Below are 27,419 nucleotides of genomic sequence, written 5' to 3' on the forward strand. Positions count from 1 at the left end.
GTCATACACGTCGATCCAGAGCATCCCAAACATGCTTAATCTGTGACATGTCTGGTGAGTATGCAGTCCATGGAAGAACTGGGACATTTTCCAGGAATTGGAATTTGGGAATTTTCCAGGAATTGTGTACAGATCCTTGCGACATGGGGCTGTGCATTATCATTCTGAAACATGAGGTGATGGCGGCAGATGAATGGCACGACAATGGGCCTCAGGATCTCGTCACGGTATCTCTGTGCATTAAGATTGCCATAGATAAAATGCAATTGTGCTCGTTGTCCATAGCTTATGCCTTCCCATACCATAACCCCACCGCCACCATGGGGCACTCTGTTCACAACGTTGACATCAGCAAACCACTTGCCCACACGATGCCATACACGTGGTCTGGGTTGTGAGAACAGTTGAACGTACTGCCGAATTCTCTAAAACAGCATTAGAGGCGTTTTATGGTAGAGAAATTAACATTGAATTCTCTGGCAACAGCTCTGGTGGACATCCCTGCATTCCGCATGCCAATTGCACGCTCCCTCAATTGCATGCTCCCTGTGGCAATGTGCTATGTGACAAAACTGCACATTTTAGAAGGACTTTTATTGTTCCCGGCACAAGGTGCAACTGTGTAATGCTGTTTAATCAACTTCTTGATATGCCACACCTTTCAGGTTTATCTTGGTAATCGAGAAATTCTCAGCAACAGGGATGTAAACAAATTTGTGCACAAAATTGGAGAGAAATAAGCTTTTTGTGCATATGGAACATTTCTGGGATCTTTTATTTCAGCTCATGAAACATGGGACCAACACTTTACATGTTGTGTTTATATTTTTGTTCAGTATGCAATGAATAAACCGTGATTGTTTGTCCCTAATCGTCCAGTGCCAGCAGCTCCCCTTAATTTACTGCACATCCATGGCCCTTGTCCAGATGAGTGTGTGGACACAACCAGACCGCTACCCATTGGTTGGTTAATATAACATATCAGTTATATGAACTTTGGATTCCTGTTCCTGTTTCCCGTCAGCAAGACTATTTTCTGATAAGACTATTTGCTCTAATATTGCTCTAATCTAGGCTGGTTGTCAAGTTCTCTGTTTTCCTGCTTTGGAAATAGGTCGAAATTACACAATGTTTAAATTAGTTGGAGAGTATCTTGGATACTTCTTCCCCTCCCCCCTTGGATGAGAACTTTAGAAGAGTATTGAGAAACTTTAACAAACGTTGGGAGCAGCCAGCTTTATAAAAGCTAGACGACTGTGGGACGAGCATAAGTCTGTCTGAGAATGATGGCAAGAATACAGACAACTTTAATTTGCCTCCTTCTCCCCTGTCTCCTTCAGGATTCTTTAAGTAGACATGGTAAGACACAACTGAGTTTGAAAATGTATTGCTTCAAGCTATTTTCACAGCATAGACAGATATTGGATAATAGCAATAGAATACAATATATACATTTCTATGTGTCGTTTAAATGGTTAAGGACAGTCATTGAACACTAATGTGTTTTGTTTGTCAGTCCCTCATGAAGGTGGCCGTGCTTTGCAACCTCGCATCCAGAGAGACATAAAGAATGTAGATCCCCCTGTGGTCTTACAGGGGCCAATAACTCATGTAACGGATGTAGACGCAATCCTCCAGAAGCACAATGTAAGTGTAATAGGGGTGAAATGGCTAGCTAGTTAACGGTGCATCCTAGTAGTATTTCAATCGGTGATATAATTTTTTGGGGTGGGAGCGATAGTTAACGATGCTACGTGGGAAGGCAGTTGTTAATGTGTTCAGAAGGTCCCTGGTTCAAGCCCAGGTTGGGGCGAGGAGAGGGAACAACATAAGAGCCTTATACATTCTGTCTCTTACTCCAAAATACACACATTTTTAAACCAAGCGTGGTCCCTCTCTCGTAGCATATGACAGTTGTTTTGTCCATACAGGTTTGTCTGATTTCCACTTGCCCGATAATAATGTTCAATGTGATTAGGTTAGAAATTGGGTGTTAGAATTATGTAATGTTCTGTTTTTCTTACCTTCAGATCACTCTACCAAATGGCTACCTTGGTCAGGTAAGAACTTGTATGAACTTTGCCTTTGCAACACAAATAACTAAGTTGATTACACAAGAAGTTTTTACTTAATATACTGTGTTGGCTTAAAATACAAGTCTTCTTATTAATACATGTCTTCTTATTTGCCTTTCGGGAAGTTGTATTTTACTTAATTTTTTTCAATTTACTTGTCAGGGACCAGTTTATAATCGGATTTATTACAACAGATATAGCAAAAAAGCAAGTGGATTTGTTTTCCCCATTGGGGAGATTGTTGTACCTGTTTATATGGTCTGTAGTTAGTCAAGGTATATTTAAAAGAACTAGAAAGGAGTCAGAGGTGACTAAGGACAACATTGATATACTCAAACAAAATAACAACTTTACAACATTCATGTGTCAATATACAAATAGTTTACATAGTTGAGCAAAAGTCGATATTATAGTTCATCCAACTTAAACTGTATAGTTCAGCTGATGATATATTTTCATATTGAAGTTAAACAACACAAACAACACATTGTGCTAATACATTAGCAGACATACAGCCCTCCCCTACAGGGCAGGCCATTATTTTGGCTACCATGGTTATGCCTCCATAGGATGACAATGCCCCCATCCACAGAGCATGACATGAGTGGTCACTGAATGGTTTGATGAACATGAAAACAATGTAAACCAAATGCCATGGCCATCTGTCACCAGATCTCAACCCAATTAAACACTTATGGGAGATTCTGGAGCGGCGCCTGAGACAGGATTTTCAACCACCATCAACAAAACACCAAATGAAGGAATTTATCATAGGAGAATGGTGTCGCATCCCTCCAGTAGTGTTACAGACACTTGTAGAATCTATGCCACGGTGCATCGAAGCTGTTCTTGTTCATGCTGGCCCAACGCCCTATTAAGGCACTTTATGTTGGTGTTTCCTTTATTTTGGCAGTTACCTGTATGCTAGCAAAACTTTCCTGCCTCAAAGTTGAGCAAACTAGAAATGGTGTGGCAGCTGGTTGCCTTAATTCAAAAATTTGGGGGATCAACTTACATTTTTCTTTACAGTGCACTGTTGTGAACAGCTGTGAGGGTGAGTACCTTGCTTTTGCAAACACTTCTTCATGTCAAATCTATTATTATACTGGTATCATAAGATGCTGCACATTGTTCACCAATTTTACAGCAATTCAGCGAGGGGTGGGGGGGATTGAAATACATAATGTGGTAATAATAGATTATATTGTTGCATATGCCTACCTAAAATGAGTGTTGTCATGTAATCATATAATCTGAATAGATGAGACCTGTATGTGATGTGACAAATGATTCTATTGAACCTATGTTATTTTAACACAACTGTGTTCACAGGTCTGAAAGAGCAACTGGAGGACACAAACAGACAATTGCAGGAGAAAACCAGCCACACCATTCAACTGGGTGAGCTGTTGTATTGCTGCTGTTCCTACATGTCACCTACAGCGCGGTCGCCCTTTTTCTAGCTCCTAGCCAACTTTGCAGTATTTTGTATTTTTTTGTATTATTACTTACATTATTTGCTCAGAATGTTTCTAATATTATTATTTCGGACTCTGACATTGCTCGTTCTGATGTGTCTTAATTGTATATTGTTATTCTATTGCTTGATATTGCTGCGTTGTTGGAGCTAGAAACTTAAGCATTTCGCTCAGGGCCGGCTCCAGGCATAACCTACATAAGCGAACCTAAAAAACATTATTTTTAATACTATTAGCAACTCAGTCGAGGTCTCAACTTCCTTGTTATGTCACTGACATCAATTACCCATGTCAGCTAACAATTTTTAGATTGATAAGTTAGTCTAGCCAGCTATCTAAACTTGTAGTGATCATGGCCGAATACCGACCGGGCACGCAGGGCACGTGCCCAGAGGTCCTGACCTCCAGGGTGCCCCCATTTATTTTGTTAGTCACTTTCACTCAGATATCATTAACATGGCATAAAGATGTCATAGCAAAATGTGTAGAATTGCAGGAAATTAGCTGCAAAACTGAAAAATGTTTCTCTCCACCCCATGGCCAAATTTGTAGAACTGCAGAAAACTTGCTTTAAAACTGCAACATTTTCTCTTCACCTAATGGCAAAATGTGTAGAATTGCAGGAGATTAACTTTAAAACGTAAATATTGTTTATCTCTGCCGTCAAGGGCGGTCCACTAAAATGTTTTGCCCGCGAGGTCCCCCAAAAGGCTAGAGCCAGCCATGATTTCGCTGCATCTGCGATAACATCTGCAAAATTTTGTATGCGACCAATAAGCATTCATTTAATTTTGGGCATCTAAGACCAAATATTCGATGTCCAGTGTAGGGACCAATTAAATGGCTCTAAAACTCTTTATTATTCATTTTAGAACAAGAAGTGTTTAGACTGAAGTTCACAGTGAGACAGTTGAGAGTGAAGTCTACAACCTGCGGTCTGGAAACATCAGATCACATTGCCAGTAAGTGTTACCTCACCACTGCAAGTCTTATCTTTTAGTCATAAGGGGGATATGTCAAACAACTTCTTATAGAACAACTCTACTATGGTACAATACTGTTAATGCTTGAAACAATATAATATATCTAACAGAACTGCAAGCTCAGTTGGAGGATAAGATGAGTCAACTGGAACAGATGTCGCATGACAATGGAAACCTGGGTGAGTGGAGCTGACTTGATTGGTATTACCATAGATGCTAGATTACTGGTAGAAACCCTATCACTCATATTTATTTAATTGTCCTATTTTTCTCATTACAGTTCTGAGGATCACAGCTCTTACCTATGAAGTGAATGAACTACAGAAGAAGAACACAACCACCTCAACTTCCACCAAGATCACTGGTAAGAATGTTGTTTATTATGCCTTCTCCATGACCATAACCACGTTCCTAAAAATGACATAGACACCCTCCAACTCCACTCTGTTCAACATTTGTTACAATGTGTCATTTGCTGCAGTGAGTTATCTCCACATAGTCACTATGAAACCTAGTGAAAAAAAAATAATTTATCAAATCAAGGTAATGATTTTTGTACCTTTCTGAACTGTGTTAAAATAAAAATGTAAACAACTACCTTACTGGTTCTTTATGAAGGATGTGTATTTGTATTTTAGACCTACTGAGCCAGCTGGAGGAAAATAACAAACAATTGCAGTTTAAAACAGAACAACTGGAAAGGAACAGTCGCAGCGCTCAACGTAGTAAGTGAAGAAACCTGTTATTTCAGCATTCATGTTACTGTTCAGTAGTGGTGAATGGTGTGAAATTGGTTCAGAATCAGGGAATCATTTTCAGTCCAGTTTCTCAGAAAGAATGCAGGATAGCAGTTTTGTACATTTTAAACATGCATGTGTAATTTCACTTGACTATGACATTTGTTATTTTTTAGTTCTTGAGATTATTGAACTGCAGACCCAGATCTGGGAGTTAGAGAAAACAAATCACAGTCAGGAGACTTTAACCCAAATCACTGGTACAGTATAATCTAAACTACTCAAGATTTAGAAATGTTCAGACAGTTTTGTATTTTTACTTAAACTGAAACCCTTGCGTATCTTTATACAATAGAATAGTTTCCTTCTTCCTTTCCCAAAAGCCTGGCGCCCGCAAATAATTTTACTATTGTTGTGTCTAGTTCTACAGAGACAACTGGAGGCCAAGATCAATGAACTGGAGGGCAACTCCGAAGGGAGTGATGACTCCAAAAAAGGTCAGTTTGTTTGGGTTGGATTACTGAAACTGATTCACCTGGAAAAAACGTTTGTAGGGCAAACAGACGCCCACTCACACAAGATATCTCACAAAGCATACTGACAATATCAGAGGAGAATGTCTTCCAAAATTCATTGCTAAGTTATCTCTCTTGGCTTTTCAGTGGTGATGATGATCACATTGGAGAATGAGGTTACAGAGCTACAGAAAAGGATCTCAGAGCTCACTGAGGAATCCAAAACTAAAATTACTGGTGACTAAATAGTTATTATTTTATAGACAGAATTACCCCCCCCCCCCTCCCCCGAGTTGGACATTGAGTTGAACTGATCTCTGATAAAGCTAAATTGCTTTTTTAAAATAGATCAACAGAGGCAACTGAAGGAGATGAACCAGCAACTAATTGACAAGATATTACAACTGCCTGACAACAACACTAACACTGAACTAAGTAAGTGGACAAGTGTCTCTCCATAATGATCCTAGACTGAGATATGCTGCAATAGGATCTAGGGTCTCTGCATGTCCTACTAACTGCTCTGTTCTTGATTATTTCAGCTGAGGAGATTTTAGCGTTGCAGAATGCAATAAATAACCTAAACATACAAATATCAAGTCTACAAAAGAAGACCAATGCCCAACATGCAGGTACATGCCAACCCTACTTGTAATTGTTCTTGGTTGCACCACTGACTGTGAACCCTTTTGCACAAAATTTTGTATGATTGGAAGAATGTCAAAAGCATTGTGTGTTTTTATTAGAGCTGCAGAAGACTTTGAACAACAAGGAAAAACAACAAGAAGCTTGGAAGAAACAACTGAAGGGGGAGGACGAGACTAGCGTACAGCTGAGTGAGTGAAGCAGCAAGATTTGATATTTTTTATCATATCTAACTGTCCAGAAAATACAAAAGCTATTTTCAACAATTTATGAAATATGATTTGAAGAAGGGATACAGACTAAAATAATCCCACCCTGTTACTTTGCTCATTTTCTTTCTCTCTGTCCAGTTATGAAGATAATTTCTATAATGAGGGAACAGAGGGATTTACAGATACAAACAACACAACAGATGCAGACAACAGCAGCCCAGATCACTGGTGAGATCTTTATTGTCATTATCTCTAATGTTCCCTCCTGTGAATGCACCCTCCTGTGAATTCACTCTCCTGTGAATACACCCTCATTGGGTTGTGTGAAGTATGATGTCCTAATTTTCTAATGTGTATCAAAATGAACTGTTTGAACTCCAGCACTTCTGCAACAAGTTCAGGACAAAGAGGACGAGATTGACAGAGTTCAGGCTGAAAACAAAGGTAAAGACCACTTCCTCTGTTCCTGTCTTGTTTATCACTACAGGCCTACAGCGCTAGTCTGCTCTAATCATTACTTTAGGTGTAAAACCCACAGTGTTCTACATTTCATTTTTGATTTGATTGTTGTGTTACTTTGATAAGAATGTCTGATAGATTATGCTCCTTCCTTTTAAAACAGACCTGCAGAAACAGCTGAAGGAGAATAATGCAACGTGTTTCAGTCTCGAGAACAAATATGACCGTGAGACTCTTTCTTCTTACTATCACTAAAGCCAGAACATGTCCTCAACATTTAACATTTTGAGTAAACTAGTTCTCACACATCATCATGATATTCTGAGATGTTGAAACTCCCTTTATGATCCTAAGCCTGTTTTGTGTGTGCCTCTCACAGGGGTGAGGGGTGAATTAGAGGACAAGATAAACTTACTTAACAGTCAAAATTCAGGCATCTCCAAACTAGGTGAGTGAGGCCAGTTGGACAGTTTCTGCTAATTTCTAATAGGTACATTGTGTTTTCTACAGTTGACAGCAGTTTACTGTACAGTAATAGTAGATCATTTTGGTTCTAACAGTTCTAAGTATCGTGGCTCTGAATGATGAAGTGAAGTGGCTGAGGACTCAAATAATTTCTCCAGAAGCCGCAGACAAGATCGATGGTGAGTGTCACTGCCAGTGCTTTCCCCCTCATTACTCCATGCGCTGCAGAAGGGTTGTTCTGTTAAGAAAAACTCTCATGGTTTAATTTGTTATATTTGAACTGTATCTGTCTCTCAGAGCTGCAGAAGAAACTGGAGCAGAAGAACCGAGAATTAAAAACGAAGAGCAACGAACTGCAGGAAAAAAGTTCAAACGGACAAAGGAGTGAGTTTTCCACTGATTTAACCCATCCTGAGAGAGCACGTGTAATGCTATGCAATTATAATAAATAAACACTGACGAATTACAAATGAGACTAATTCTACATTTTAGGTTAATTCAATCGAGTCAGGTTGTTTCAAATGTGGTTGTCCTTTTTCAGTTCTGAGAATAATTGAGGTGCAGAATCTGATATGGGAGTTCCAGAAAGGAGTGGCTACTCAGAGCAACATTTACCAGATTGCAGGTGAGTGAAAAAAATCATTTAATTAATTACAAGGTCATTTCAGAGAAATACTTTGATTATTTTAGTGTAAAACCACTCATGAGACATACATTATTCAACCACATCTGTAACTCGGTTGTACATCTTTTGCACAGTGCTACAGAAAGAGCTGAATGACCTGACTGCTGAAATGGAGGACAAGGCCGATGACGACTCAAAACTGGGTGAGTTTTGATAATAGGATGGACAGGAAAGCTGAACATCCCACTGGGCACAACTTGGTTAATTCAACGTTGTTTCAATGTCATTTGTTAAGTTATTGTGACGTGGAATCATAGCCGCGGGAGGTAGGGGTGCTGAGGGTGCTGCAGCACCCCCTGAAAATTCATAATAATAAAAAATATATATATATACAGTACGAGTCAAAAGTTTGGACACACCTACTCATTCCAAGGTTTTTCTTTATTTTTACTATTTTCTACATTGTAAAATAATAGTGAAGACATCAAAACTATGAAATAACACATATGGAATCATGTAGTAACCAAAAAAGTGTAAAACAAATAAAATTATATTTTATATTTGAGATTCTTCAAAGTAGCCACCCTTTGCCTTGATGACAGCTTTGCACACTCTTGGCATTCTTTCAACCAGCTTCACCTGGAATGCTTTTCCAACAGTCTTGAAGGAGTTCCCACATATGCTGAGCACTTGTTGGCTGGTTTTCCTTCACTTTGTGGTCCAACTCATCCCAAACCATCTCAATTGGGTTGAGGTCGGGTGATTGTGGAGGCCAGGTCATCTGATGCAGCACCCCATCACTCTCCTTCTTGGTCTAATAGCCCTTATACAGCCTGGAGGTGTTGTGTCATTTTCCTGTTGAAAAATAAATGATAGTCCTATTAAAACCTCTTGACACTACAGGGGGTGCTGTTTCAACTTGGACATTTATCGTTCCCAAATTAAACTGCCTCGTACTCAATTCTTGCTCGTACAATATGCATATTATTATTACTATTGGATAGAAAACAATCTCTAGTTTCTAAAACCGTTTGAATTATGTCTGTGGGTGAACCAGAACTCTTTCTGCAGCGAAATTCATGACCGGAACTGCGAAGGTCTGAAAACGAGGCTCTGTTCTCAGATCAGTTTAAAGCTCTGTATGTATCCTATGGGTCGACATGAACTGCACCCGCCTTCCCCTGGATGTCAGTAACCAATGAGAAGTGGAATGGAGTGTCTACGTAGTTCTCAGAGCTTATAAAAGGCCAAGGAACGAAGGGAGCTCTCTTTTCGTCGTTCGTCATTGCGCAAAGCAAGACCTCAGGATGGCATTTTGAAACGCTCAGTTATCGGCCTTAGCTATATCCGTCTGTAATTTAATTCGATATAGGTGTTAGAAACATCATAACGAAGTTATTTTAAACCGAGTTATATCAGTTTATGCGAGTATATTGCTATTTTCGGAATTTCCTTAGTATTGCGCTTTGAACATTTGGGCATGTTGTGGCCACATAGCTAATGTTAGCTGCTAATTCCGAAGTTGAAGACGACGTTTTACAACCAAGCAACGATTCTTTTGGACAAAGGACCACTTGCCCAAGATTCTGATGGAAGCTCGTCCAAAAGTAAGACCTATTTATGATGTTATTCCGTATTTATGTGGAAAAATGTAAACGCATTTGTCCGCCATTATTGCGGCACTAGTCTGGCTGTAACGCACACTGTATGTCTAGTAACGTTAATTTTAAAAATCTAACTCAGCGGTTGCATTAATAACTAATGCATCTTTCATTTGCTGTCCAACCTGTATTTTTTAGTCAAGTTTACGATTATTTATTGATTAGATTAGGTGCCTTTCCAAGATGGCGCCGGGCAGAATGCATGACCTGTTGCCACTGATCACATTGTATAACCACGATTTGTGCTGCTAAATATGCACATTTTCGAACAAAACCTATATGCATTGTGTAATATGATGTTACAGGACTGTCATCTGATGAAGTATATCAAGGTTAGTCCAATTATATATCTTTTGCTGGATTGTTACGATCGCTAACCTTTGCTGCTGGTAAATGCGGTTGTGTTTCTGGCTATTGTGGTACGCTAATATAATGCTATATTGTGTTTTCGCTGTAAAACACTTAAAAAATCTGACATATTGGCTGGATTCACAAGATGTTGGGCTTTCATTTGCTGTACGCTGTGTATTTTTCAGAAATGTTTTAAGATGAGTAATTAGGTATTTGACGTTGGTCTCTGTAATTATTCTGGCAGCTTCGGCACTATTTCAGATTGCAGCTGCAATGTAGAACTGTGATTTATACCTGAAATATGCACATTTTTCTAAAAAAACATATGCTATACAATAAATATGTTATCAGACTGTCATCTTATGAAGTTGTTTCTTGGTTAGTGGCTATATATATCTTTATTTGGTCGAATTTGTGATAGCTACTGATGGAGTAAAAAACTGGTGGAGTAAAAAAAGTGGTGTCTTTTGCTAACGTGGTTAGCTAATAGATTTACATATTGTGTCTTCCCTGTAAAACATTTTAAAAATCAGAAATGATGGCTGGATTCACAAGATGTGTATCTTTCATCTGGTGTCTTGGACTTGTGATTTAATGATATTTAGATGCTAGTATTTACTTGTGACGCTATGCTAGGCTATGCTAGTCAGCTTTTTTACTGTGGGGGGTGCTCCCGGATCCGGGTTTGGGAGGAATTAGAGGTTAAGCGCAAACCAGATGGGATGGCCTATCGCTGCAGAATGCTGTGGTAGTCATGCTGGTTCAGTGCGCCTTGAATTCGAAATAAATCACAGTGTCACCAGCAAAGCACCCTCACACCTCCTCCTCCGTGCTTCACGGTGGGAACTACACATGCAGAGATCATCCGTTCACCTACTCTGCGTCTCACAAAGACACAGCGGTTGGAACCAAAAATCGCAAATTTGGACTCATCAGACCAAAGGACAGATTTCCATCGGTCTAATGTCCATTGCTTGTGTTTCTTGGCCCAAGCAAGTCTCTTCTTCTGATTGGTGTCCTTTAGTAGTGGTTACTTTGCAGCAATTCGACAATGAAGGCCTGATTCACACAGTCTCCTCAGAACAGTTGATGTTGAGATGCGTCTGTTACGTGAACTCTGTGATGCATTTATTTGGGCTTCAATTTCCGAGGCTGGTAACTCTAATGAACGTATCCTCTGCAGCAGAGGTAACTCTGGGTCTTCCTAAATGTACATTACTGTTTTGTACTTTCCATCACCATGAAGAAAAACAATGCACAATACAATAATTGAGTACATTGAGGAATCAAGTGGTTTGTGATGATGTGATGTGATGATGTAGCTCAGATGGTAGAGTATGGCGCTTGCAATGTTAGGGTTGTGGGTTCGATTCCCCCAGAGCAACTACTGTAAGTTACTCTGGGGGTCTCCAGAGTGGTGCAGCGGTCTCAGGAACTGCATCGCGGGCTGTGTTTTGCAGCCGGCCGTGACCGGGAGACCCATGAGGCGGGGCACAGTCGGTCCAGGTTAGGGGACGGTTTGGCCGGCCAGGATGTCCTTGTCCCATTGCGCTCTAGTGCTCCTTGTGGCGGGCCGGGCGCATGCATGCTGACTTTGGTTGCAAGCTGTACGGTGTTTCCTCCGACACATTGGTGCAGCTGGCTTCCTGGTTAAGTGAACAGTCTGTCAAGAAGCTGTGCGGCTTGACGGGGTCGTGTTTCAGAGGACGCATGGCTCTCAACCTTCGCCTCTACTGAGTCCATACAGGAGTTGCAGTGATGGGACAAGACTGTAACTACCAATTGGATATCACTAAAAAGTAAAAAAATATATAATAAATAAAAAAGTTGCTCTGGATAAGCGTGCCTACTAAAATGGAAAAGGAATGAATAACTAGGGCCCGTAGGACATGTAGGACCTGCCTTGTTGATAGTGTTGTCAAGGCAGAGCTGCGCTTTATTATGGACAGACTTCTCCCCATCTTAGCTACTGTTGTATCAATATGTTTTGACCATGACAGTTTACAATCCAGGGTTACTCCAATCCGTTCAGTCACCTCAATTTACTCAATTTCCACATTAGCAGACTATGATCGATAATGTCAAAAGCTGCACTGAAGTCTAACAAGACAGCCTCCACAATCATTTTATCATCAATTTCTCTCAACCAATCATCAGTTATTTGTGTAAGTGTCCATTTTTTTGTTGCTGTGAAATAGCATTGTATCTGGTCAAACACAATTTTTTCCAGAAGTTTACTAAGGGTTGTCAACAGGCTGATTGGTCGGCTATTTGAGCCAGTAAAGGGGGCTTTACTATTCTTGGGTATGTTGGATTCACATCTCCATCTCAACCAAAAATAAAAGTATAAAAAATAAAATAATAGGATTCAGCCAGGGGCTCAGATCTAACTATCCAAGCAGTAGATACATCTCCTTTAAATGTTGATATTTGGTTGTGTTGTCAACCAAACACAATTCAATACTACTTTTGTAAGACAGTAAATGCCCTAAAACTGATGTACTGTATGTATTTATTCAACCTTAAAATAAGTAAGACATCCATGGCCACATTTTGAGGTTACTGTAACAATAAATGTATTCTTATGTAATCATAAAAAGTGTGCATGTTTAGGGTCACAGGTCTGTGGAAATCTTCACAATTGCTATAATAATCTGTACAGAATCTGAAACGGCATTGATCATTTGCACCGTGTACTTAATGTAATATTAACTGCAAAACAGGTTATTTGTTTGTGATACTAGATTAACCACAGTGATAACACAGTAAGTTGTTATAAACAAAATATCTGACATTGTATTCCCATTTGAACTTTGTTGTGCTTTTAAATGGTTGAAAGTGCAGTGATAACACATTGGTAATTCAACAAACTTTTGGCAGTCTTTTTGAATGGGTGAAATAGGTTGGAATCTCATTGATCAACGTATCTACAAAATATTACCCAATTCTCCATGTTGAAATGACATGGTGTGAGTGGGTGTGATGGTAGCGCTCGTCATGTTTACTTCAGGCAAGATTAAATTATGGGAGCTCAACACTTTTATTGACTGTCTGTCTTTCATCTCCCTCTACTTTTTAGTTCTGACGATAACCACATTACAGAGTGAGGTGGTCAACCTACAGAGAATGCTGTCAGCTCTCAGTCAGTCAACCGCAGCCCAGATAGTTCGTAAGTGTCATCTCTATTCACTATTTTAATGTGATTCAAGATACTTCTCTTTTACGTAAAAGGCTTAGTTTTTCAGGTGGTCCTTTTCTTTTTCATATCTCTGTTAGGGCTGGAGAAGCAGTTGGAGGATAAGAAGCAGTTGGCCAAGCTGGTTGAGCAGAGTGGAAAGGGTGATGAACAGACTAAGTGGATCCATCCCGCTGACACAGTTTCCTTCAGGAGACAAATATTTTTTATTTGTAATGTCTGACAGTTACACAGAGTTAAATGATATTTCATTTTTCATTTCAGGTCCAAAAATGTCAAACCTTGAGAATCAAATAAGTGAAATAGAAAAGAGAATAGCAGAGCTAAAAGAAGAAAATCCTGAAGCCAAGATCACTGGTAATATCAATAAAACTGTGTCATATACAGTACCAGTCAAAAGTTTGGACACACCTACTCATTCCAGGGTTTTTCTTTATTTTTACTATTTTCTACATTGTAGAATAATAGTGAATACATCAAAACTATGAAATAGCAGATATGGAACACAGAAAAGTGTTAAACAAATCAAAATATATTTTATATTTGAGATTCTTCAAGATAGCCACCCTTTGCCTTGATGACAGCTTTGCACACACTGGGCATTCTCTCAACCAGCTTCACCTGGAATACTTTTCCAACAGTCTTGAAGGAGTTCCCACATATACTGAGCAGTTGTTACCTGCTTTTCCTTCACTCTACGATGCAACCCATTCCATACCATCTCAATTGAGTTGAGGTTGGGTGATTGTGGGAGCCCGTGCATCTGATGCAGCAGTCATCACTCTCCTTCTTGGTCTAATAGCCCTTATACAGCCTGGAGTTGTGTTGGGTCATTGTACTGTTGGAAAACAAATTATAGTCCCACTAAGAGCAAACCAGATAGGATGGCGTATCGCTGCAGAATGCTGTGGTAGCCATGCTGGTTAAGTGTGCCTTGAATTCTAAATAAATCACAGACAGTGTCACCAGCAAAGCACTCCCACACCATCAGACCTCCTCCATGCTTCACGGTGGGAACCACACATGCAGAGATCATCCGTTCACCTACTCTGGGTTTCACAAGGACACAGCGGTTGGAACCAAAAATCTCTAATTTGGACTCGTCAGACCAAAGAACAGATTTTCACTGCTTGTGTTTCTTGGCCCAAGCAAGTCTCTTCTTCTGATTGGTGTCCTTTAGTAGTGGTTTCTTTGCAGAAAACCGACCATGAAGGCCTGATTCACTCCTCAGAACAGTTGATGTGTGTCTGTTACTTGAACTCTGTGAAGCATTTATTCGGGCTTCAATTTCTGAGACTGGTAACTCTAATGAACTTAACTCTGGGTCTTCCTTTCCTGTGGCGGTGCTCATGAGAGCGAGTTTCATCATAGCCCTTGATGGTTTTTGCGACTGCACTTGAAGAAACTTTCAAAGTTCTTGACATTTTTTGGATCGACTGACCTTCATGTCTTAAAGTAATAATGGGCTGTCCTTTCTCTTTGCTTATTTGAGCGGTTCTTGCCATAATATGGACTTGGTCTTTTACCAAATATGGCTATCTTCTGTATATCACTTCTACCTTGTCACAGTAATATTTGTGTTGTGGAGAAATGACCAGGCAGGAGACGGGAGTACAGTTTGTTTTGTTTAGTCAAAACCTCTCATGCTCTACAGCCCCGGCCCAATAGTGCGCGTGTGCATTTCCTATTAGGTGTAGTAACATAACACTGCCGTAATACATTACTGCTTAGTAACAGCATAGTAACTAATACAAACAGATATAGATCACAGATACTAAAGTCACAACACAACTGATTGGCTCAAACGCATTAAGAAGGAAAGAAATTCCATAAATGTACTTTTTACAAGGCACATCTGTTAATTGAAATGCTTTCCAGGTGACTGCCTCATGAAGCTGGATGAGAGAATGCCAAGAGTGTGCAAAGCTGTCATCAAGGCAAAGGCTGGCTACTTTGAAGAATCTCAAATATAAAATATATTTTGATTTGTTTAACACTTTTTTGGTTACTACATGATTCCATATGTGTTATTTCATAGTTTTGTTGTCTTCACTATTGTTCTACAATGTAGAAAATAGTAAAAATTAAGAAAAACCCTGGAATGAGTAGGTGTGTCCAAACTTTTGACTCGTACTGTATATAAATATAGGGATATATTCAATCCATATTGCGGAAATTCAGCGTTACAACTTGATTGAAATTTAAAGGTAATGTTCGTGTCAGCATTCATGGTAAATGCTGCATATGTCGGCTCAATCAGAAATTACCTTTACATTTCTAGCGCACAATCTGAAATGCTTCAGTGACAGATTGAAAAGAGCCCAAAGTAGAATTAATTATGAGTCAGATTTCTCAGGTTGCGATATAACCTTTTAAATTCCATCTCTCAGAGCTGACAACACAGCTTAAGGAAAGCGAGAGGCAGCTTGAGGAGAACATAAAAAGACTGAAGAAGAAAGACAGCAAGAATTCTTACCTGAGTGAGTTACTATAGTAACCTGAAATAGCCAACGACTGTTTTAAAAATAGCCCACTGCATATTTTGAATATAATGAACATGCTGCTTAAGTACCTATTTTTTTTTTTTTTACCTTGTTCTCAACAGAACAAAGACTTATCTAAAAGTTCCATGATAACCTTTATTTATTTAGTGCCACTTTAAAATACTGTAACTCACTACCTTTGTTTGTACTCGAAGTTATGCAAATTCTTCATCTACAAAGGAAACTCAGAGACATACAAAATGCTGCATCTCAGCAATTCAATGAAACTGCTGCTGATGTTACTGGTGAGTGTTTGGACTTCATCAAGCATAATAAATATATCATTATTTTGTTGATTTTTTAATATATCATTAACTTATTAAAATATGACTCATACACTCTTTGAATATGTACCTTATATATCTAATAATATGTTAACATTAGTAATTGAATTACAGCGCTTCAGGAACAACTAGAGGCCAGAGAGGAAGAGAGCGCCAGATGTCAGGCCCAGAACAAAGGTAAGCCAAGATCAGGTCCTTCTGATATTAGTCTGGTTCACCAGTTTGTGTAACTAGACGCTTGATGAGCAAAGCTGCTTGAATCATAACTACAGGTAAAGAAACAGAAGCACACGTCTCATCAGTGTCACGGTCGTGAGAAGAGACGGACCAAGGCGCAGCGTGATTGTAGTTCCACATCTTTATTTTAGTGAAACTTAAACAAACCAAGAAACAAACAACGACCGTGAAGTACCATAGTGCTACATGCACTCACTCAAAACAATATCCCACAAAGCAGGTGGGAGAGAGGGCTTCCTAAATATGATCCCCAATTAGAGGCAACGATTACCAGCTGCCTCTAATTGGGAACCATGCCAATCAGCAACATAGAAAGTAACTGACTAGAACACCCCCCTAGTCACGCTCTGACCTAAACACCATAGAGAACCGAGGGCTCTCTATGGTCAGGGCGTGACAATCAGTCAATTTTTTTCTCAAACCAGACCTGGAGAAGAGGCTGGGCGATAAGGATGCACAGTGCTTTGGACTCCAGGACCGATATGACAGTGAGCTTCACCTCTCTCTACCTTTTGCTGATGACACAGTGATCTAAATGATATGAACCCTATTCAATAGAACCTAGTCAACAGCTGATTTGTATTGGTCTCTCACAGGTCTGCAAGATAAGCTTGGTTCTGCAATGAATAAACTGGATAATGTAACTGGATACAACGATAAACTCGGTGAGCAGATGAATATACATTAGTGCCCACAGATGAATGAGGCGAGGAGTCTCGCTTATTTTTCTGATTCAGAATACTACTCAGATCATTTCAATGTGTTCTATCAGTTCTTGAGGTATGGACCCTGACTAATGAGGTAGACGATCTAAAGAAGAGAACTGTGACTTCTGCAGCTAAGATCAATGGTGAGTATCCCTGTTGCCGCGCATTATTTAAAGCAAATCATGTTTGTTTCGAAATATCTACATATGTTAGCATTGATCCAGTCATGATTTTTCCTCGTCTTTCAGAGCTCCAAAAGTTGCTGGATGCGAAGATCAAAGAACTGGCAAAGAAAACACAGGAACTGGAGGATAACGCTCCTCAACCAGAGAATAGTTAGTCGTTTTTAGCCTTTTCCTTTTATATAGTCCGTTTTCACTTGAACAGACAGCTTTTACAGTTTAGGTCCAGCCTGCTCAGTATTTATCTGTATATGATATTCCTCAAATTGTTAAGCTGTTTGTTTTTTGCAGTTCTAAGGATCATTGCAATACAGAATGAGATCTTGAACCTGCAGAAAGGAGTTAGCAATGGGACAAACTTTGACCAGATTGCTGGTGAGTAGCAGGCGTTCTGAAGAACATAGGAGTCTATGTGTTCAGCATGTTAGACCAATAACAATGGTTATCATGTTTCCTCAAAGGGATAGTCCTTCACTGGTAGACATATAGGATGGTGTGATGGCAATACACTGCATTTAGCCCATTCATGGAGTTTTCAAATCCCATTATGCTTGTAACATTCAAGCTCTTCAATTATTCTTGTCCACAGCGCTTGAGAATGAACTGGATGCATTGATTGCCACAATCGAGGAGAAGAACAATGGCAACTGTAAACAGAGTGAGTGTGAAAAGCCTTATCATTTCAGGATTGGCTGCAATCGTGATTTGAATATTCTACATTGCTTCAAATGTTGAATGTTGTGACATCCTGCATATCCCTGCTCATTTAGTTCTGCAGATCATTGCACTCCAAAATCAAGTGACAAGATTACAGAGGCAAGAGTTAGAGTTCAATCAGTCATCTGAGGCCAAGATTGCTGGTGAGTGCCATTGTACTTTTTCTTTATCCTCAGTACTCTTAGTCGCGCTGGAAAGTTTATTATCCTTATATTTACCATTAAGAGCTTTTTTGTAGGCATACCGTGTGATAGAAAACTTTGTGGTGGAAAGAGGATAACATTTGAAATAATGTGTGTCTCAGAGCTAGAGAATCAGTTACAGGAGACGAGAGACCAGCTGAATGAAAAGAACGACGAGCTGAAAGAAACTGACAGTAGAATTCCACAACTCAGTAAGTTGTCAAGCATGTTTCAAGGAGTTTATCTATAATCTACAAGTCAATTATTTCTCAATTTTTTGGAGGGTGACTTCTGTTTTTGAATGCTTCATCCAGAGTGGCATGCTTTTATTTTTCAGTTGCAGAGATCATGGGACTTCGTAACAAACTGACAGAGTTAGAAAGAACATTATCAGAGCTCAAACGGACAAGTGCTGACAAGATGGAAGGTAATTTTGCTTAATTAAAATACTATTGAACGTATTGTTGGGTTGATGCGAAGGGAAACATTTAGTTTAAAGTGGACGCTATCTTAACACAGGGGAGATTATAATTGGTAAGATACAGTGCATTCGGAAAGTATTCAGACCCCCTGACTTTTTCCATATTTTGTTACGTTACAGCCTTATTCTAAAATGGATTAAATAAAAAATGCTCCTCATCAATCTACACAATATCCCATAATGACAAAGAGAAAAATGTTTATCAGAATTTTTCGCAAATCTATTAAAAATAAAAAACGGAATACCTTATTGACATAAGTATTCAGACCCTTTGCTATGAGACTCGAAATTGAGCTCAGGTGCATCCTGTTTCCATTGATCATCCTTGAGATGTTTCTACAACTGGATTGGAGTCCAGCTGTGGTAAATTCAATTGATTGGACATGATTTGGAAAGGCACACACCTGTCTATATAATGATCCACAGTTGACAGTGCATGTCAGAGCAGAAACCAAGCCATGAGGTCGAAGGAATTGTCCGTAGAGCTCCGAGACAGGATTGTGGTCGAGGCACAGATCTGGCGAAGGGCACCAAAACATTTATACAGCATTGAAGGTCCCCACAGTGGCCTCCATCATTCTTAAATGGAAGAAGTTTGTAACCACCAAGACTCTTCCAAGATCTGGCCTCCCGGCCAAACTGAGCAATCGGGGGAGAAGAGCCTTTGTGGAGATGGGCGACCCTTCCAGAAGGAAAACCATCTCTGCAGCACTCCACCAATGAGGCCTTTTTGGTAGTGTGGCTAGACGGAAGCCACTCCTCAATAAAAGGCACATGACAGCCCACATGACAGGACTGTCAGACCATGAGAAACAAGATTTTCTGGTCTGATGAAACCAAGATTGAACTCTTGTTCTGAATGCCAAGTGTCATGTCTGGAGGAAACCAGGCACCGCTCATCATCTGGCCAATACCATCCATACGGTGAAGCATGGTGGTGGCAGCATCATGCGGTGGGGATGTTTTTCAGTGGCAGGGACTAGGAGACTAGTCAGGCTGGAGTGAAAGATGAATGGGTCAAAGTACAGAGAGATCCTTGATGAAATCCTGTCCAGAGAGCTCAGGACCTCCAGATTGGGGAAAAGGTTCACCTTCCAACAGGACAACGACCCTAAGCACACAGCCAAGACAACGCAGGAGTGACTTTGTGACAAGTCTCTGAATGTCCTTGAGTGGCCCAGCCAGAGCCCGGACTTGAACCTGACCGAACATCTCTGGAGAGACCTGAAAATAGTTGTGCAGCGATGCTCCCCATCCAACCTGACAGAACTTGAGGATCTGCAGACAAGAATGGGAGAAACTCCTCAAATACAGGTGTGCCAAGCTTGTAACGTCGTACCCACAAAGACTCGAGGCTGTAATCGCTGCCAAAGGTGTTTCAAAGTACTGAGTAAAGGGTCTGAATAATTAAGTAAATGTGATATCTATATTTTTTCATTTGCTAAAAATTCTCAACTAGTTTTTGCTTTGTCATTATGGGGTGTTGTGTGTAGACTGATGAGGGAAAATGATGTAATCCATTTTAGAATACAGCTATACTTTCCAACTGCACTGTAAATAAATATCTTTCCTCCTCAGATCTACAGAGTCTACTGAAGCAGAAGAGCAAGCAGCTTGAAGAAAACACTACACAACTGAGGGCTGTAGATGCCAAAAATGCAGAACAGAGTATGTTGACAAGAGTAGTTATTAGAAGTCATTAAACATTTGTAATCTTCTAAAAGATTGAATACCATTGTTTGATGTTAGTATTGAATTACACAGTGCCTTTTTGTTCTGTTCTTTCAGTTCTGAAGATTATTGAACTCCAGAAAGAAATGAAAGCGATACAAACGGAAGCTTCAAAAGCCAAAGATAAAAGTGTATCAGAAATCTCTGGTTTGTCCATGTTCCATTTATGTTGAATAGTGTTAAAAAATACATGGGTTTGGGAAATCATTCTCTTTTGTCATTATGATTAATTTTGCTTTCCTTCTACCAGAGCTACAGAAACAACTTAAGGCCAAAGAGAAGCTGAATGCAAGACTAGACTCCAAAAACATAGGTGTGACACACAGGTCCCTGAAATCGTTTCTGGTCATCTTGGGGGAAAATATTTTAACTTCTCTCTTCCATCTCTTTAGAGCTGGAGAAATTTCAGAAGGAAATGAAAATGGAATGTGATGAAATCCAGCACAGGTGCAAAGGTGAGATTGTCCTTTGAATAGATGTATAGAGTTTAAATGATTTGCTGAATGTGGTGTACTGAACAACATTTATCACCCAGAGGTACAGCTTCAAAATGATCAAAACCAAGAGGACTTGCTTAAAATGCAGCAGCAATTGCGAGAGGAGGAGGCAGCCTTCAATAGACTGCAGCAGCAACTCAGAGACAGCAAGGATGACAATGCCAGACTACAGGGGAGAAATAAGAGTGAGATATTCATATTATCTGTGACCAATCAACAGGACAGTGATAATGTAAACCAAATACTGAACATGTGAAAGAGTTCAACAATAGCCTTCATTACTGTAATTGAGGGGTTGTCTCGTTTGCCGTCTCTCCCCTTCTTTCACTCTATAAAGGTTTGCAAGAGGAGAATGACAAACTCAAGATGAATTTACAAGGTAAGATGTGTATTTTTACCTTTTTCAGACAAAAACATGTCGAAGCTTTTATTGTGAATTAATACAATGTGTTTGGGTTGCACTCCTCTCTTAGATCTTCTGGTAGATCCAGAAACGATTGTCCATAGCAGTAAGTCTGGAAGATAATTGACAAACATTGAATGGATATTGCATGAATGTCTGGCTCTGTGCAGTAGAGACCATTACTATATCCATTCCTCTCTACCCACAGCTAAGGTGGCCTTAGACCCGGACACAGCCCATCCTAAAATCATTCTGTCAACGGATGAGACAGAAATGTCTGTAGCACAACAGCGACAGAATGTCCCCAACAATCCAGGGCGGTATGACTTGTCTCTTGCTGCTCTTGGAAAGACTGGGTTTAACAGGGGGAGAAATTACTGGGAGGTTGAAGTGGCTGGGAAGACATGTTACAACATCGGAGTTGCCAGAGGATCAGCTAATAGGAAGGGGCAGCTGAAACTAAAACCAGCAGAAGGCTACTGGACCATAATCTTGACAAAACAAGGTGTGCTCAAAGCCCTTGCAGCTGGGCCACTTGATATTCAGCTGCCTGAGCTCCCCCAGAAGTTTGGAATACTATTAGACTACAAGAAGGGAGAGGTCTCTTTCTACAATGCAAATACCAGGTCTCTTCTCCATAAATTCACAGGTAATAGATTCACAGATAAACTATATCCATTCTTCAATACCTGTCTGGAGAGTAATGATGATGGTCCGATTGTCTTAACTCCTGTTGGTTCAGTGTCATGGATACAGTAGAGAATGCATTTGACATCAAATTAATTTCAGTATAAAAATCACATTGCTTTCCTTCACAAAAAATAATCTTAAATGTAATTATTTCTGTGGTATTGATTCAAGATGATGTAATTTCAATTATGCATTTTCAATCATTCATCAAATAAAATATTGCACCTGATCTATGAAATGGCATTTTATTTCTGGCATTGTAGAAAACTGTTCAAGATCATTACAGAAGTATAAGCATTCCCACTGGTAACAGAATTGGACCTGGTCTCTCACTTTATCTACCTCTAGTCTACACTCACTCCATTTTACCTGAACACAGCCATGGTGTAACTGCACTGAGAGAAGAGGAAAAAGGTTGATCAATAAGGATATTACATCTATCCATTCGTTTTGTAATAGAGAATTAAATAAATACGTTCACCTTATTCAGTCCGACTTCTGTAATACCCTCAAGTATGTGGTCAACAGAATGTATCAATACTACAAGGGCTTTCTCATATGTTACTAGATTCATCTCAGCCCTAGCCAGACAAAAAGATTGTACATATATATTTTAGTCATTTAGCAAACACTTATCCAGAGTGACTTACAGGAGCAATTAGGGTTAAGTGCCTTGCTCAAGGGCACATCAACATTTTTAACCTAGTTGGCTCAGGGATTCGAACCAGCAACCTGTCAGTTACTGGCCCAATGCTCTTAACCACAGGCCTGTTCTTCACTGTCTCCACACATATGCTTCCCTATGTACCACTCCAACCTAACTTGTTCCTGGCTTCCACCCACGCATTGCCTATCCATTCTACACCCTCTTCTCCTGTATCCCTCAATCCCTGCCTGCTGTCCCAGCTACACCTCTGTAGAAGTCGGCAACAAAGATTGGGTCCCTCTCTTCTAGAATGTGCAGGAAACTGTTCCTCTCCTCCTCACTCCATGACTCAAACCATTGGGTCCAGAGGCGCAGTTGGCACTCAAAGATATTTGGTGGGCTGTCCTTAACCTAGAATCAGAAAGGAACAGATGGTGGCGAGGTTTCCGTGAGAATGAGACCGACATGACTGTTACATTACTAGTAACTGGTAACTAACTGTAGGACAAACCATTAAATAATTGTGATAGCAGGATGGGTTGTACCTGTAGCGTATTGAGCGACTCGAGAAGGGTGCACACTTTCCCTGGCACAGCTTTCCCCAACAGGTCCTGCAGAAACCTTTCCCTCTGGGCAGTGCTCCAGCTCAAGAACCAGCTCAATACACAACGCTGCTCCTGAAGAGTTACGTAGGAGAGTGGTAGGGGCTCTCTGCCTGCCGCTGACTTCAGAGAGGTACAAGATAGGTTCTCCAAGCTGGGAGGCACTAAACCCTGTGGTACTGACGGAAAGTCTGCCAGGCTGGGTGAAGACGAACTGGACTGTGTGCAGAGCCAACCCTGCCCAGCAGTGTTAGCTGTATCCAGTGTGTTGCTAGACAGGGCACCAGCAGCTGGGGGCATCATGACAGGGGGCTGTTGGTTTGAGCCTTGATTGACATGGAAGAACCAGGACATCTTTGGAAAAACAGAATAAAAACATGGTAAATAAATGTCTCATGTCATGTTTACATAAACAGATGAGATGGTATGTCCAACTAGCTAGCCTAATAGTTACGGGATCAGGATGTGTTAGTTACCACCTAGCCCAATGTTGGACTAATTGAGCATAATGTTAATCCTTAGTCCAAGGACCTTACATGTTCTGTTTAAAGGGCAAACTGGCTCTGCAAGCCAAAACAGCCAAATGCTAAATCTAAACGTGAATCAATTCCCAGAAACAAATTCCTCTACTTTCAATTCACAGAAAAAATTGAAATAAATAAAATCACAAATGTAAAACACACTTACTGTACACCACAGAAGACTGCTGCGGGTAGGACGGCTCATAATAAATGGCTGGAACAGAGCAAATAGAAAGGCATCAAACACATAGAAACCATGTGTTTGATACCATTCCACTCCAGCAATTACCAAGAGCTCGTCCTCCCCAATTAAGGTGCCACAAACATCCTGTGCAGTACACTGTTTTAACACAGCCTTTAACACAGCCAACTATTTTTCCAGGGACAACATTTGTGCCGCCTGACTTCCATTTACACACAAGTGTTCGGAGATGTAGATAGCTCATTAGCATTGGTAGTCAACTCTGGCTTCCGTAAACAAGCTCTGTAACATGTTAATATGTCTGTGTGGGAACCCTATAAAATGTGTGTATCAATTTCACCTTTTGTTTTTGGTCAATTGTTTGTGGCCTATATGAAAGAAGGTCCTTATGCTTCCAAAACCGTACCACAAGCGACGTGGCTCTTAACAAATCTCCCACCCCACAGAATACGCCTTCGTCCAATTACTTGTATGTGTAATAGAACTGAGTCATGATCAAGGGCTAGTTTACCACCGAACTTGGACATCCCCTTCGATCATGTCATATCGATACCTGGCTATCGTAACCAGTTATTTGTGTTCATTCTATCTGCTTCGACCACAACACTAGCTACAGTAGCTAGCTAGACAGTAATGACACTTCCTTGTATGGTAGTTAGTTAGCTGTGTACCGAACGCCGGTAACATTTGATATGGAAAATTAACAACTTTTAACCACCAGACATGCTGAGATATCTAAACACATTATTCCTCACCATTAAGCGTTTTTTTTGTTTGTTTTTTTACAAGTCACGTTATTATTTTCAACATGTTGCAACCTCCAACTGAGCCGAGCAGCACTGGCACCAAATATTTTTAATAACTAAACCAAGATAGACCACAGCCTGTCGTTTCAAATGGGAACAGATGAGCCATAGTGGGCAGAGCCAAGTACGAGCTAGCGCAATCTTATTGGCGCGTTTTATCGTACATTTCCCAGTTGGGGAACGCATACTCTGAAGTCTGCGTGTACAATAACTCAATTCGCATTTCGCATTTGCACTCTTAAACAACGCCATTTTTGGACATTTTGGCAAAGGGTCAAGTCTACGAAACTTAGTCCACTCTGTTCGTAACAGATTCTAGTTTCGGGAACAAACTGTATTGAGACGAAAACAACAACTATTGAGATCAAATGTTTCACCGATGAGTAAATTATCAGAATGTCGGCCAAAAGCCATGTTCCACCTTCTCCCACTGTTGGCCACTGGGCTTCCTCTCACTTTTGGTCGTGAGTGGAAACGCCAACCGGATGCTTCACATTTATACATCCGGTGAAATATCTAGCTCATTGTTCTATGCATGAGTTTCCCGTGTCCCATGATGCCTTCCGCGAATTATGGGCGTTATTTCCGGTTCGAAGTAAACAAACATTCATGAAGAACTTGCAAAAACTAATAATGATATGGGAACACAACCTGACGGAGATCAAAAAGGGTAATATTAGCCTACCTTTACCCTCCGTAATTGATGGTTGGGAAGATGACGTGAAGAAGTCGCCTTGTATCACGTACGGTAGCATATTTACTTACTTTGTTGAATCCGTAGCTTGCGATGGTAAGGCGATGAGCAACTTAAGTTCGGAGGCGTACCAATACCTACACAGTAACAAAGTCGGACGGGTGTTAATGAAGGATGTTGGAGACGACCTTGTCTACCTAAAAGCATCAACGACAAGTGTCATGCAGACAGCGAGTTGCTTATGTATTGCAGGGCCGGGACGCTCTTGTAGTCATGCTGCAGCAATTATGGCCCTGTATTCTTCTTCTTTGGTATCATGGCGTTCGCACATTTTATTTGTGCATGCCGCCACCTACTGTGCGGTAGTGTGTGTGGTCAAACACGTTACATTTTGTGATACACACATATAAAAGGGGAAAAGGAAAACATTGCAGCATCAATTAACACTACACCTATACCACTATTTCATTTAAAAAAATAAAACCCCCTTCCAACTAAACCTACACTCAAAAACCCACTACCCCATTCCACTACTTGACCCTATCTGCTCCTGCACCATGCCAACGACCTGAGAGGACAGGATACCACCACTCAACACACCCTGTAACTCTTCTAAAGTCAAATCTTGTATACCCAAATACTTATCTGCAGCTGCCACCACAACATCTATTTTCTGTTATTTACGTTCTATTTCTGCGGTACAGTGGATAGCCATTGCTATGAATGCTAAGAAGCCAACTTTACCGAGGCATATCACTCGTTGGCCTATCCATCTGTACTGGCACAGATTTACTACTCACAAGGATCCTATCCAGATCTCTCACCCTTGACCCATCCTCCTCTACTTTCTTCTCTGCCTCCGCATACGACTCCTTTGCACTATTCTGACTCTGGTCCCCTCAACCTGCCTCTATTGCACCGGACACTTCCGATCCCCAGCAACATGAGGATCCCTATAGTTGACACAATTGTATCCACCAAAACTACAAAATACTCTGTCCCATGCTCTCCTGCACACTTCCCACATCTTGGAATCACCCTCCTACACACTTCTGCAACATGACCATAAACACTGCAGTGGATTCGGCACAAAAGTTAACAGGATAACAGATATATATCCTAACATGACTTTGTCAGGTAAAAACTCAAACTCAGTGATCTCCATACAAAAACTCCACCGAGGTAAAGACAGTTTCAAGTTCGATATTCGACGGATATTCGCGCTTTCAAACCTTAATAGCTTTCAAACCACTTGAGCCACAGACTCCAAATAAGTGTCATGATGTTGGAAAAAAATGCGCACAACATTGCACAGGTCTTATTTTCACGATTTAGACATTAATTTGCTTTCCAAAGCTAATAAACATGTGTGTGAGCAGCGTCTTGTATTCCTGGTTGAATTAGTTAGGGAGCGTGAACAAAGTACAAACTTTTTAAAACTTTATTTAAATTTCAATAGCTCCTTGGTCATGTGACATACTTACTTCAAACAAGGTTCAGAATGTCCACTGACTACTCTTCTATATTGCACACCCTTTAGTTTGTCAATTTTCATCTCACAAGATTTTACATTATTGTTTCCAAATGTAAAATTTAAATAGCTCCTAGGTCGTGTGACCTAGTGACTTCAAACAAGGTTCAGAATGTCCACTGACTACCCTTCTATATTGCACACCCTTTAGTTTGTCCATTTTCATCTCACATGGTTTTACATAAATTTTTCAAAATGTAGCATTTCAATAGCTCCTTGGTCATGTGACCTAGTGACTTCAAACAAGGTTCAGTATGTCCACTGACTACCCTTCTATATTGCACACCCTTTAGTTTGTCCATTTTTATCTCACATGGTTTTACATAAATTTTTCAAAATGTAGCATTGCAATAGCTCCTTG

The 27,419-nt window shown here is 40.3% G+C and overlaps 2 protein-coding genes across 6 annotated transcripts; one reads left to right on the plus strand and one right to left on the minus strand.

Moving 5' to 3' along the window:
* Nucleotides 1–1,203: 1,203 nt before the first annotated feature.
* On the plus strand, nucleotides 1,204–22,285 carry LOC139550419 (putative leucine-rich repeat-containing protein DDB_G0290503). 2 transcript variants are annotated; one of them, XM_071361299.1, is made up of 46 exons: nucleotides 1,204–1,359; nucleotides 1,517–1,647; nucleotides 2,031–2,060; nucleotides 3,105–3,129; nucleotides 3,408–3,476; nucleotides 4,426–4,515; nucleotides 4,647–4,715; nucleotides 4,817–4,900; nucleotides 5,175–5,261; nucleotides 5,450–5,533; nucleotides 5,696–5,770; nucleotides 5,936–6,025; nucleotides 6,137–6,223; nucleotides 6,331–6,420; nucleotides 6,535–6,624; nucleotides 6,784–6,873; nucleotides 7,027–7,089; nucleotides 7,268–7,330; nucleotides 7,484–7,552; nucleotides 7,665–7,748; nucleotides 7,867–7,953; nucleotides 8,111–8,194; nucleotides 8,329–8,397; nucleotides 13,286–13,375; nucleotides 13,483–13,545; nucleotides 13,667–13,759; nucleotides 15,793–15,882; nucleotides 16,101–16,190; nucleotides 16,344–16,406; nucleotides 16,892–16,954; nucleotides 17,063–17,131; nucleotides 17,239–17,316; nucleotides 17,422–17,508; nucleotides 17,647–17,730; nucleotides 17,945–18,013; nucleotides 18,126–18,215; nucleotides 18,377–18,466; nucleotides 18,592–18,681; nucleotides 20,314–20,403; nucleotides 20,524–20,613; nucleotides 20,717–20,779; nucleotides 20,859–20,921; nucleotides 21,002–21,148; nucleotides 21,301–21,342; nucleotides 21,437–21,472; nucleotides 21,575–22,285. In XM_071361299.1, exons 1-46 carry the CDS (start codon nucleotides 1,284–1,286, stop codon nucleotides 22,123–22,125), a joined length of 4,077 nt encoding a protein of 1,358 aa, XP_071217400.1. In that variant the 5' UTR covers nucleotides 1,204–1,283; the 3' UTR covers nucleotides 22,126–22,285. The 2 variants fall into 2 exon arrangements, with proteins under 2 accessions (XP_071217400.1, XP_071217401.1); XM_071361300.1 differs by lacking the exons at nucleotides 13,286–13,375; nucleotides 13,483–13,545; nucleotides 13,667–13,759.
* On the minus strand, nucleotides 22,286–25,835 carry c23h14orf119 (chromosome 23 C14orf119 homolog). Of its 4 annotated transcripts, none has more exons than XM_071361302.1 (4): nucleotides 25,599–25,831; nucleotides 23,992–24,039; nucleotides 23,248–23,658; nucleotides 22,286–23,113 (listed from the first exon to the last, which is right to left on the minus strand). In XM_071361302.1, the coding sequence occupies exons 2-4, from the start codon at nucleotides 24,028–24,030 to the stop codon at nucleotides 22,940–22,942; spliced, it is 624 nt and encodes a 207-aa protein (XP_071217403.1). In that variant the 5' UTR covers nucleotides 24,031–24,039; nucleotides 25,599–25,831; the 3' UTR covers nucleotides 22,286–22,939. The 4 variants fall into 4 exon arrangements, with proteins under 4 accessions (XP_071217403.1, XP_071217402.1, XP_071217405.1 ...); XM_071361301.1 differs by having other exon boundaries at nucleotides 25,519–25,768; XM_071361304.1 differs by lacking the exon at nucleotides 25,599–25,831 and adding an exon at nucleotides 24,783–24,896.
* Nucleotides 25,836–27,419: the final 1,584 nt, after the last annotated feature.

Source organism: Salvelinus alpinus, chromosome 23 (assembly GCF_045679555.1).
Source record: "Salvelinus alpinus chromosome 23, SLU_Salpinus.1, whole genome shotgun sequence".
Taxonomy (NCBI): domain Eukaryota; kingdom Metazoa; phylum Chordata; class Actinopteri; order Salmoniformes; family Salmonidae; genus Salvelinus; species Salvelinus alpinus.